The sequence below is a fragment of the Ammospiza caudacuta genome, chromosome 12 (genome assembly GCF_027887145.1).
Source record: "Ammospiza caudacuta isolate bAmmCau1 chromosome 12, bAmmCau1.pri, whole genome shotgun sequence".
NCBI lineage: Eukaryota > Metazoa > Chordata > Aves > Passeriformes > Passerellidae > Ammospiza > Ammospiza caudacuta.
The window spans coordinates 9,867,950-9,880,727 of NC_080604.1; the positions used below are offsets into that span (position 1 = coordinate 9,867,950).

General features: G+C 36.5%; 1 protein-coding gene across 1 annotated transcript in view; it reads right to left on the reverse strand.

The window, feature by feature from the left end:
• The window catches only part of ERC2 (ELKS/RAB6-interacting/CAST family member 2), a 318,526-nt gene that overhangs the window by 100,582 nt on the left and 205,166 nt on the right, over positions 1 to 12,778 (reverse strand). The window contains exon 16 of the mRNA XM_058812979.1: positions 4,473 to 4,633. Coding sequence (XP_058668962.1) covers positions 4,473 to 4,633 — 161 coding nt within the window. The remainder of the gene's footprint in view (positions 1 to 4,472; positions 4,634 to 12,778) is intronic.

A 12,778-nucleotide genomic window follows, 5' to 3' on the forward strand; every position in this document is an offset into this window, starting at 1 on the left:
GGTGATGGATGGAAAGAGTAATCGGATAATGTAAGGCAGGGACATGAGCTGATTCGTCCAGGTGCTGGAAACACATCTAGATAGATTCTCTGGACATCCAAGGGCTCTTGTCAGAGCTCAAACTCCTGCTGAGCTGCTACACAGATGTGAAATCCCCAACTTCTACTCCAGTAAAATTTATAGATGGAAAAAAGGGGTATATCTGCCGAAAACCAGATGGATGGTAAACTTTCTTATACTTGTGCCACAAGTACTTCATAAAGCATTTTGACTTCTGTACAAATTCTGACTTTTTAGTTTTACATTTTACACAGTCTTCCCCTTAGGCTGTGACCCCTGACTTCCAGAATCCATTCAAAGACCCTCTTCATCCCTGCAATACCCTGAAAAGTCCACTTGAAGCCATTTGCATGCTTTTCCATGCCTGAAGCTCTTGCTCTACAAGGCAGGAGGGCACCAGTCAGACCTGGTGACAGACAAGGGGACAAAGCACGCTCTCCTCCCAGCAGGACAAGCTTCCTCCTCACCCTGTGGAGCTGCTCCTGCCCAAACCATGGTCCTGCACCCAAGACTGGCATCTAGTGGCAAATGCAAGTGCCCTCTCCTTCTCTGGCAGAGCACTGAACCACTGACCCAGCAGCAAAGGGCACTGTGTGTTCAGCACTTATGCTCAGAGTGGCAGCTGCTGGGACTGAATGCTTGGCAGAAAAAAAAAAACAAAACATTTTATCCCCTTCTTCCCACAGCTTTTTCATCCCTGACTATACACAGGTGCTTTTAAATGAGTAAATCTATTGAAAAACAAATAAAAGCAATTTCCTTCTATTATTTTCAGTGAAAGAAATCCCTTCCTTTAAGTATGGTCACCATGTTTAATTTTATACTGTCACTGTAAGAAAGTTACTGCAAAATGTATTTTAAAGTATATTTTTTGGACAGCACAGTAATGTTCTGTTTTTGTTACTGAATAAAATAACTAGTAGCAGGGTTTTTCTTAGGAGCTCTTTAATGCTTCATTACTAACCATCCAATTTATTTCACATAAGGGAAAATACATTTTCTTCTGGAAATTTGTAGTGAATTTCAGGGCAAAGTCAATTCCAACAAAACTGATTTAGCAATACCCACAGGTGATGGCATGAACTCTATTTAAGGCAAGGAAATTGCCTTTCAAACGCTTGGCAAGAATTCCGAAAGCTTCAGAGCAGTGAGTATGCCGAGTTAACAGAGGAAATACTCAGTAATTAACAACTAAATCTCAAAAATTAAGACTTGTCAGATCTTCAGGTCAAAACACAAAGCGCTGTCTTTTGGGGGATGAATCACACGGCCACTCACTGAGTGCAGTGTTTGCCACATGTAACTAAGTCACTGAAAGATCATCAAATTAATGCAAAACCACAATGAAATATTTTCTAACCTTGTACTTAATAAATAGAGTAAACATCACAGAAAAGTAAAGATTTTCAACCAAGAAAACACTTAATTTTGACAACAAAGGAGAGAGCTTGGACGTTAGAGTTTGGTATTTTCTTTTTAACTTTAGAGGTTGCAGTTGAAGATAAAATGCATATAGTTTAAAACTTGAACTTACAACAAGAGTGACAATTATTTTTATATCTTTTCAACCACATGTCATTAGATTTTCTTTTATGACTTTTGGCTCTCCAGGTCAAACTTTATATCTTCCAAAGGGAAAATAATTTCAACCATTTCTAAAAAGATGATCTGTCCCATGGAGCAAAACCCACTTCCCGTGAGGGCAGGCAGGCATTTATTTCACATACATATATACACAAGGCAATTTTAATATTATGTAAATACTCATTTATCTATCTATACAGCTACCTAATTTTGTTACAAGCAGGTTTATGAGTTTTGGAAGGAACCACCACACAGGAAAGGAGATCTGTATGAAAGCACTGTGGTCATGGAAGTATGCTCCACAAATATGGCATTTCTGCAACATCTGACAAACCTCCACCACATCACAGCACTGAAACTTCTCCTACCCTCAACCTCTTCATGTTACAAAATGAATAAGCTTTTCTAGGCAAGCCTTGTGAAGTTCACAAGTAGGAGCACAACCTCCTGAGGACTCTCAGAAAACAAAAACAATGTCTGGAAAAAGCAGTCTTAGGATATAATTCTAACTACCATAATTAAAGCTCAGGCCAACTGAAATATTTCTATGGATGATAAATAAATTTCTTAAAAAAACATTACCATGGATATTGTCACACTATGTAACAGATTTTTTTTTTGAAGTATCATTTACCAAAAGTGCATTGATTTTTGCTTTATGCTCAGACACAGAAAGAACACAAAGCAACAAGACAATTAGACAAAATGATGGATTTGAACACATGCTGCATTTTACTGTTAACATGTATGCATAACTTCCATTAATGTCAGTATGAGTTATGTGTGCACTGCTAAAATAATATGACCATAGCAAAAATATTTCCTCCAGAACTAATATAGTAATATTTTTAATAGACATTTAAAAAAAATAAAAATATTTGAAAATTAACATGCAATTGCAACTCCTTCTTAAAACTTATACTTTCAAATTCTTTAAAATAAATCTTATTTTTTTTCACAAATTGGCATCAAGTTAAGAAAGAATTGATTTTATCAAACTGCCTTTCATTTAATGGGTACTTATCTTGTTTCCAGTTCATAAAAACCAACCAGATATGAATAAGACTAGGCTGCTCTCCATTTTTATTCTAAACTTTCATAAATAACCAAATTTATATGGGGACAAGAAATGACAATTGAAGAAGTTTTCTAAAACAGACAAGTGATTGTGGCCAGTAAATTAAGATGCATCTTGACAATGACAGCCAGACGGGCCCAGAATGCAGAGTTATGGTTGGAACTTGAACATAACATAAGCATAGGAAATCATCATGAATGTTCTTAAACACACTTCATGCCTATTTAACTGGAAACTTGTAGACAAAAACTGTAATCACTGGATATTGATTTTTTTTTAAACAACAAATAGAAATTATTGGTCAATGCTTCCAATTAATAAGTTACCTTGAAAAACAAATAAGCTCTTTGCTAATGAGTCTTTCACTTCTAATACCACTCACCCAGCCCTCCATTCATAAAATACAACAGCTTTTGTCAAAACAAGTTCTACATCACCAGTTTTTGCCAACCTTGTTTCCCAGATTGTTCTGTGAGGTTCTGTGTACCAAATTTAAAAAGTCACATTAACTGAATTAGAGATTTTTCCTTTATTTTGTTCAGCAATTATTAATTATGATAAAAAATAAATAAATATCTTATGATTAGGACAAAAGAAAAGGCACTTGAGGAAACAGACCAAAGCACTATACAGAAAATAGATAACTGGCACTGAGCATCTGAGTTATGATGGGACAATTAATATGTACATATAACTTAATGTTTTAAAAAATCTTTTTAAATGTATCTATTATAAAATATAATGCCACATAGTATTCTAATTCCAATTCTAATTCCATTTTTCTGTAGGGATGTAGATCTCATTAAAGTCAAAACCAGAAATTCTTTAGATAACTCTGGAAACATTTGTGCTTCCATTACATTGAATTTCTGCACCTGTTTTACCTGGCAGACATTCTTAAAACCCACTTTTATAAAACCTTGCTGACTATGTGACTCCATTTCCACTTTGCCTTATTTACAATAACATTATGAAAAGCATTCTTTCTGATTATTTCCCTTTCTTTAAAATCAAGGATAACTGTAAAAATTGACCTGAAGTTATATATGGCTTCCACTCCCAAAAAAACTGTTTCAAAATTACAACTGTGAATTTTCTTTGTTGAATGTTAACTACATAATTATCAGCCTAGCCAAGTCATAGCAGGTTCATCCTTTTTTGCCAATTTTAAAGATCATTTCTGAGCTTTAATGCCCCATAATTATTCTATCTAAAAAATAGATACTTATTTTTCTTTCCATGGAGGAAGTTAGATTTAAATTATATGTCTCTTCCTTTTTCATTCTGAACATATTCACAGGGGGAGAGTGTATGCAAAAATTCTTTGTTAGTTTGGAGGTGTTTTTAACTAATTCAAAGAAATAAGCTTTGCACCATCAATAGAAAGTTAATAACTCCCTTCCCTTGCATGTGACACTAGCAGAGATTCCAGCACTGCATTCCCACTGAGAGATGGGGCTTTAGATTTTCAGTTTCTCACAGAAATTATACAGTACTGATACTTTTACTTGCACCCAACAAAGCACAACTTACAAAAAATGTTGAGTACTTCTAAAATCAAGACTTTTGCACTTCTGTGCTTTCAAAGGGATTTAAGTGTCTTAAAACTATTAGAAGTCCTTAGATTGAGATTTAAATATATGCAGAGAAAAGCCAAAACATCAAAAGAAACCCATCAAAACTTTCTCCTATGGCAAAAGCAGTTATTTTCTTTTTTTCCCCTAGAAATTAGAGAAATCAAGATACTTACTTCATTTCTAGAATTTCTTCAAGCTGTTTCCTTCGCTCTATTCTCAGGTTAGCCAGATGTGCTTCTTTTTCAGCCAGAGACTGCTGTGTTGAGGCAAGACGGGCTTTGGTAGAATCTAATTCTTGTCTGGTCTTCTCCAGTGCATTCATCAGCTCTTCTACCTGAGAGAGAGGACATTTTCAACTCCATATTCTTTACAAGAAGAAAATATTAAATTCATATAAATACAGGGAGGGGGAAAACACACTAAAGGAATTATTTTCTGTAAATGGCTGCTCAAATTGCTTTCCATCAAAACTGTTTTAAAAACTGACAGTAGTGTTTCAAAACCAAAAAGAACCCTCAAAGTTTCCGTGAATCCATTAGCAATGAACAATATTTATACAAAATGGAGCTAACACCAGAAACCTATTTAACCTGGGCCACTGCCATATATAGATACAATTTATAAATATGTCCTGCACCATTTTTATTATTTAAATTCAGGGTGGTGGTAACGCATCATAGAAGTTATTTCAGAAATTGTAAATTCAGCTATGGATGCATGTTTCATTAACCCAAAAGTGTTAATGAAAGTCCAACATTTTTCATGAAGAATGCACACCTTTGCAAAACAGGTTGCCCAGGGAAATTCTAAACTCTCCCGTCCTTGAGTATTTTAAGATTTTGATTGAATGAAGCCTGAAGAATCTGATCCAACTTTGAAGTTATTTCTGCTCTGAGTACAGGTTTATAGCACATTGCCTCGAGTGGTCCCTTCTAATCAAATTATTCTGTCATCCTGAACTTTAAAGGTCTGTAACTGCTCTAATAACAATCAAGTTCTTTTCCTCCTGATAACTGTGAGAAGCTCTGAAGCATGAAGTGTAGGAAAGTTGTGGTGATCCCATTTTGACATAGTGTGGAGAAATGTCATGGAGAAATTTAAAGAACAGAGAGAATATAATGACACCTGTCTGGCAGCAGAAGCTTTATTTGTGGGGTGGAGCATCTTCCATAAATGGCCTCCAGTAACCAGTATGACAGTGGGATTTGCCCCTCTTCAATGATACAGTTTACATAAAGTGAAATAGGTTGTTTTTAGTGAGACAATGATTTGAATAATGAATGTCCTATTTCCTGTATGTTCTTTCTCACCTCTTTGTCAAAATATTACTATTTTATAAACTAGAAAACAGTTCAGGAAGAACCTCTAAATGAAACAAAATGTAACGGGAAAGAGATATATTCTATTCATCTGTGTTATCCAAAGCATTGAAAGGAGTTAAATTTTGCTATGAATTGAGAAGTCTGACCAAATTCCACAATGCTCTTATCATGAGTGTGGCTACTTTTCCCAAGCTCACGCTCAACTCTTGTTCTCTAAAGCCTCCTAGTAGGCAATCAGTGCTTATAAGCCATTTTTGTTTCAATTCCAATATAAATGGGCTTCTATATAAAAAGTTCAATAAATAATTCAAATAAACAATAGAGTTGTCATGAATTATAATGAGGACCATTTGCTAATGACACACTGATTACTCCTTCCACACCACCTCTACAAGCACTCTAAACAGATCAATTAAATACTAGAACATGTCTGATATGAATGCAGATCAGAATTACCAACAGTATTGAAACTACTGATGTTCAACCTTTCACTCAGAATGTAAAAGCAGTGTAATGGTGATATCAATGAAATGGCAAGGAGTGCAACTCAGGGGACTCTGCAGATGCAGGATTCCACAGAAGAAAGCAAGAAGAAAGATGATGACTTGAGATACCTTTGTAAAATGACTGTCTAGTGAATGTTCTTAGAAGCAACAAAGAGAACATATACTTGAGGGAAATAAAGAAATAAAAAAATTGGAATTGCACTTGAATCCCATGAAAAAAAGAATTAACAGGCCAGAAGGAAAGAGATCATATTTCTTTGAAAAAAGATTCAATTTCTAACATAACACCAGGTACTTTATATTCTGCTTTAGTGCAAGATCATATACCCATGCTGCCTTCAACAATGACAAGACTCAACTACTAAAACAAAGGATGTTTCTAACTGTTTTCTGGGTTATTTTCTAGGCTTTTCCTTGTACCATTTAAAAACTGCATCTAGTTTCTGCTGAGCATCCACCCTACCACTTAATTCCAGAAAACAGAGCTTATTGAAAACTGTAGTAGGATCAGAACAGGAAAGTCATTAATTCAGACTCCAGCTTTGAGACAGTATCTTTAAACACCAAGACACTCCCCACTTGCAGATTTGTTGGGCAAATGAGAATGTAAAAAAGTAGAATTCTTGAACTTCTGTATTTTTAGTATAATTGTGCACCCTTTCCATGTTCTCAATTTGGTACCCAACCTGATGATTGACTGAATCCTCACCCAAGTTCATATCACATATATCACATAATTTACATTTCAAAACATTTAAGAGAATTAAAGACTTGTGGAAAGCAAAGCTGTGGATTTGTTAATGTGTATTAGTAACACACTCTTACATTGCCAGACAAAAGAGATCAAAGTTTAAAACAAAAGGGAAAAAAACCTTCAAAACTTAAATCTGAAAACTTTTTCAAACCACAAATCATTAACATGTGTCGACTTGAAAGTTTTATTTGCATTTACACTTTCAACACATATTTGCCAGCTAGTTCTTCCTTCATTTTTCAAATATGGCCCAAGTTTGTGGCTGCACATTTTCCTAGTTAATTGTCCTACTAACACCTACAGCCAAATTCAACTGGCAGGCATGTGCACAAGAAACTGATTTTTTTTTTTTTAATCTATTCCTATCAAATGTAAATGTGTGAATGTTGAAGCAGCACAAACAACCCTCTCACCATGTTAATTATATAGCTATAGGAGATGGTTTACAAGGGAAAATTAACTTGAACCACTGAAGGCAGTATTAGAGATGAAAATTTTGGTTTCAGGCAATCCCTGCCCCAGCTCAGCAGCACCGCCTGGCAGGGGCAGAGGCACTGAGGGCAGTTCCCACCTGGAAGCTGCTCCCTTTTCCCAGCCCTATCCCTCAGTGTAAATGCTCCTAATCACAAACTCTGCATGCTTGGAATTCCCAGGAATACAAGTTTTCAGAGTGAGAACCTCAGTGCATGCACTTAGCTCAGGAATATTCTATGCCCTGAATATGTTATTAGCTGGGCTTTCTTCCCTTTTGCAAGACAATGGCCTCATTTTTATCCTTTGCATTTTGTAATAAAAAAATTTTTTTTTTTCATACTTTCAGAAAGAGCTTAACTGACCTCAGCACTTTGAGGATTTTATTAAAATCTGCACTAGAATTAAGTTTGCATTTCAGAATGGCAGAAACCCAGCAAACTAAACTACAGTAATTGTTTCTTAGTTTAGAGTCTATTTTCAGTGAACACTTTCTATTTGTACTGCAGTTTCACATTTTTAAGTGCTATCAGCAGTGTTTCACACCAAGATAAGAAAAACAAAAAATGAATGTGGCTGAAGAATACATCTGCGCTACCAGATTCTGCAAATTAAAGGAGGTTAGAGTTCAAATGAATGACAGTTTATTAAAAATGCCCCGGAGCATTCTTAATTCCAGATTGGATTCAGCTCAGTACAGCTCAGGCTAACACAATACTGCTCCAGTTTGTGGGAATGAGGAGCGGGAGGGACAATTGCATGTTTTTTCTGTTCAAGTATAACATATTTCTGCAGGATGACGAAGAGCTGGCAACATTCCAGCAGTCAAGGTTAGTATGGTTAGTACTACTACCTTTAAAGGGTTGGCAGTTCATTTTGGCAACAATATTGGTGATAAATACAACAGTTTTGGATTTCCCTGACTTTTTCAAGTATCAGTAGCTACACAAGAATTTTGTACCTATTTTATTTTAAAACCTAATTTTGTTTTAGCACACAGACCATTTAGGAATTTTATGGAGTAAAAGGAAATAAAGAAATCCATTTATTTAAAGATTCTTTTACTTTAATATTAAAATATTAACCATTAAGTTTTTAAAAGTTTAACAAACAATTACATTCATTCAATAAAGCTGGATGCCTTTTGATAATAAGTCGTTCAGTGTAAGAATCCATTCAGTTGTTTTGAAAGGGTTGGGTTTTTTTCCATTTCCTAAGGAAATGCCTTTTTTTCTCTACACCAAGTTACACACTACATAAATCTCAGTTATCTCCAGCTCTGTGAAGATTATTTTAATAAAAATAATATTTGGGGGTTTTCCCCTTAGATTAAGCATGAGATTGTAAAAAAGGAAAGACTATAATCCTCAGACTTTCTCTTTGTGGCTTTTCAACAATTTTATTCTGTCACTGGCCTAAGAGGACATAGAAAACACATTCACAGAGATGAGGGAAAGCAGATAAAAGCTGGAATGTGTACACACCAAATATCTACCCATCAGCTCTTTCAACTCTCAGCCTTTGCCATGCACACACTGCCCGTGCCTCACACAGTGAAGGTGAGTGCCAGGCATGCCAGGATGCTGTGCCAGCAGCTGCTGGCCATGCAGGGAACCACTTTACCTCATGGCTAATTCAATTATTCACCTACAGGAGGGCCAGCACCAGTCATGTGGACCTACTGCTTTTAAAACTGCCAGTGCTGTCCTGCAGGATGGTTTGTAAATACCTTGTTCCTTTCTGTTTCTAACACAGATTTCTCCAGTGGGCAACTGCCTCAACAAGTTTCATTACAAAGGTGTTTTTCACAAAAGCAAACAGACATAGCAAAGTGTCATCCTGAGCTTTGCAAGACATGGAAATAAACTCTTTGTCACCCTCCCCTCTACTCTCTTCCCATCCTATTTGTCATCCATAGACAAATTCCTCACCTCTGACTTCCATCACAGTTCTTAAAGCCAGGAAACAGGTCTAACAAAATCAGGACAGTTCTGGAGGCTGATGCTCCTGAGCCTTGCCAAACAAAGAAATTAGACACATGCTGTATCTCACAACTTTGGAAATTGTCAGAGAAGAGAAAAGTAACCATACTGTAGAATGCATAAAAGCTTTAAAATAAACATCATAAGTGAAGGATTTGACAGAATATTAAGCAGTATTTATAAATTCCAGGTTGGTTTTCCAACTCATAAAACACTAGACACATAGGGCCAGTGTTATCAGCCAGCAATGCAGTGGCAGTCCAACACCAAGCACCAGAAGCACTGCAGCAGCAGTCCCCAGGGCAGGGCCATGTCCTTAGGAACACAACAGCACAATTACCAAATGGGATGCCACGCCGCAGAATTTGACATGAAAAACCTCACTGAGATTACTTCATTACCAAAAGCAGGATTTAAAGTATTTTAATCCTCCTGCTAAAAGCTATGTTAAGAACACAAGGTTTTTGCTTCATTCAGATAAAGAAGAGACACAGCATAGAGAGGGCACATATTTCGCTTCCAGACCTGCAGGGACCACAGGCAGGGAGAGAAGTTTCTTCACTTTCCTGACTATTACCTTGCTGGCTGTCACATGGTGGCTACCTGTGAGACCAGTTACTTATTCTAAGCCTCATTAATTCAACAAAATATAGAACCACAACAACATCATTCTTTGATTCATTATCTGTGATTTGGTTTTCCAATTAATATGGTGATTTCACCTATAAGTGAAAAACATAATTAAATAATTTTGGAAAATACTGGTCATAATCACTTAAATAGAGTGAATTTTTGAACTAGTTCAAAAAGCCAAGCCAAACCAAACCAACAACTGAAAGCAACACTTTTTTTTATTAAATCAAACAAAATTATGATCTAAATAACGGTAACCTCTGTGCTCTAGGGCTATGCTCTTAGACAGATGAAAACAAAAGCTATTCTCAAGTACAAAGAAAAAGGATGCTTCCCCTGCTGTCCCAGGAATACTGTCGTCTATTTAAACACTTCATCTTGTGAAACACAACTGGCCCCCAGTTACAGTATTCAGCTAAAATACACTCTAAAACAACCCACTGACAAAATGTGACTGTGACCCTCAGGAAAACTGAAAAGGATGGGCAAGAGAACAGAGTACTCCTCTCAGATGCAGTGGGAATGTTTTGTCCCAAACAGAAGCTCCTTCATCAACAGCAAAACACTATTATATATATATGATGAAGTAAATAACGTCACATTCTGATATTTCAAGGCTATATGCAAGAATCAGTCAAAAGAAAAGTTCTTTTTCCAAGGCAAACGTCATGCTGACAAGGCCTAATTCTAATTCACACTTGGCCCCATTCAACTCATTCACCCAGACATGCACCGTGATGGAAACAAGACCAAGCACCTGAGAAACTCTGCAAGTCCATTTTTAAAGAGAAGGAAAAAAAAGCATCCTTTCATTTTTGCTTTTACTTTGAAAATTAGTTATCTCACTGATATGCCTTGTTAATTTTCTCCCCTTTTCCACTGTGCTTCATCTGAGCAAGTCTATGTTCTTTTTAATCAGCTGGTAGCCTTAGCTCTGCTCTTACACTTGCTTGATACTGACCAAACCTAATTACAAAGGTAGCACGAAAAGTGTTTTAGAGCTGTGCAAGTGAAAGCAAATTTGATATAATGTATTGATAAATTACAGAGCTCAATCTAATGTTTTCAGAAGAATAAAAGTAAAGTAAATTGAGTTGACTATTGAACATATGCTGATTTCAGTAGGACACTCAATTGTCCTACAGGACATTGCATCTGGAAGAGAACCCTTATGGGCTGAAAACAATTAGGCTGTGTGATTTTGGTGTTGAGTCCTTTCAGATAAACCATGCAAGCAGAGCAGAGCAACTCTTTAGCTGGTGTTAGAGCCCAGCGCTGTCAGAGCGGCCTCCCTGGTTAATGTCAATAGCACTGCGTATAAAAGTGACTAAAGTGTGTACAAATGTTGATCTTTGGAGAAGGCATGCCTAGAATCATGCACACATCTACTATTTCATCCACCAGGTCAACTTCTGGGAGAGAGGGCAAACTGGGAGTTTTCTTGCCAAAAAGTTGATTCGTAGCACGCTTGTTAGGTTACAGTGCACAAAAGCTGTTTCCCCACTGCTTTTAAGCCATAATCCCAGTATATTATTAAAGTTAGAAATGCTTCCTTAGAATGTATCCAAACACAGCAGGGATTCACATGCTGTGTGTAAAGTCTTACTGCAAACGTAGTTTATACAAGTAAGAGATTTTCCATACCCTGAATCATGCTTACATATTGTGATATAGCAAGTAAAACTTACTAAAGTGAAATACTATTGTATGAAAATACTTGAATAATTTTATGTGAGGAATCCCAGAAAAAACAATTTCCTAACAAGCTTTGACACAATGAATATTAATAAATAATATTAGTAGGCAGCAATATAAAGATTCATGTAACTGATTGGAAGATCTAGCTTCTACAGCAAGAACTTCATGCCATCTTTAAAAGTTCCTGTGACTACTGAATGCCCAAGGAAGACATATCTGTGGTCTTCTCTTAAGACAGAAAATATTGCCCTGTTTACTTAATCCTAGAGCATTTTTGCTATAAAATTACTTACGTAATATTTTATTGGCTTGGCATACATAAAGAAGTCACAGTGGCATGGACATGCTATCTCCTTAAAAACTACAATTATCTCCTATTGTTTATAGCGCAATATCAACTGTATCAATAAATTTAGGAAAAGTCAAATATGTCTATATTGAAAAAGCCAAGTTTTAGCTCTGGCACACCCAGTTACAGATAACTCTTAATAAGAAAAAAATTAATACTTGGTATAGCAATTGATAGTTACAACCTGACTCAAATTTATTCCAAGCCATGAGGAAAGTACTGGAGAACACAAGGATCAGAACTACAAACAGTTGGCTAATTTAATTTTTTCAGATACAGCAACACAAGTTTACTCATAGGGCAATATAATAATTAAAAATTAAGCAATTAAAAACAGATTTAGAGAGTCACTTTAGGAAGAGACCAGTCAATAGAAACAGAACTGAAGTGCTTATGAGGCTGTCCAGGGTAGGGCAGCCCATGGGACAGTCAGGGAGGCCTGAGGGGACAACAAAATGTCTGACAACTGGACTCCATTATTAACACATGATAAGCCAGGAATGATCACGATGGAGCAAAAACATCAACCCAGAATTTGTCAACAGGAATTCCTCCATGAAGGCAGTTCACAATCAGCATGTCAATTTTTCAGAGCACTGAAGAGAAACCTTGCTCAAACTATTGCTCCCTGTCCATAAAACTCTCTCCACAGCTACTGCACAGGAATAATCTCTCAGGGTACACCAGTCCCAGACCACAGTGCCTCCCTCAACCAACACGGGAGAGGGAAATTCCCTGTGGGTGGGAGAAGCAGGGCTCCAGGG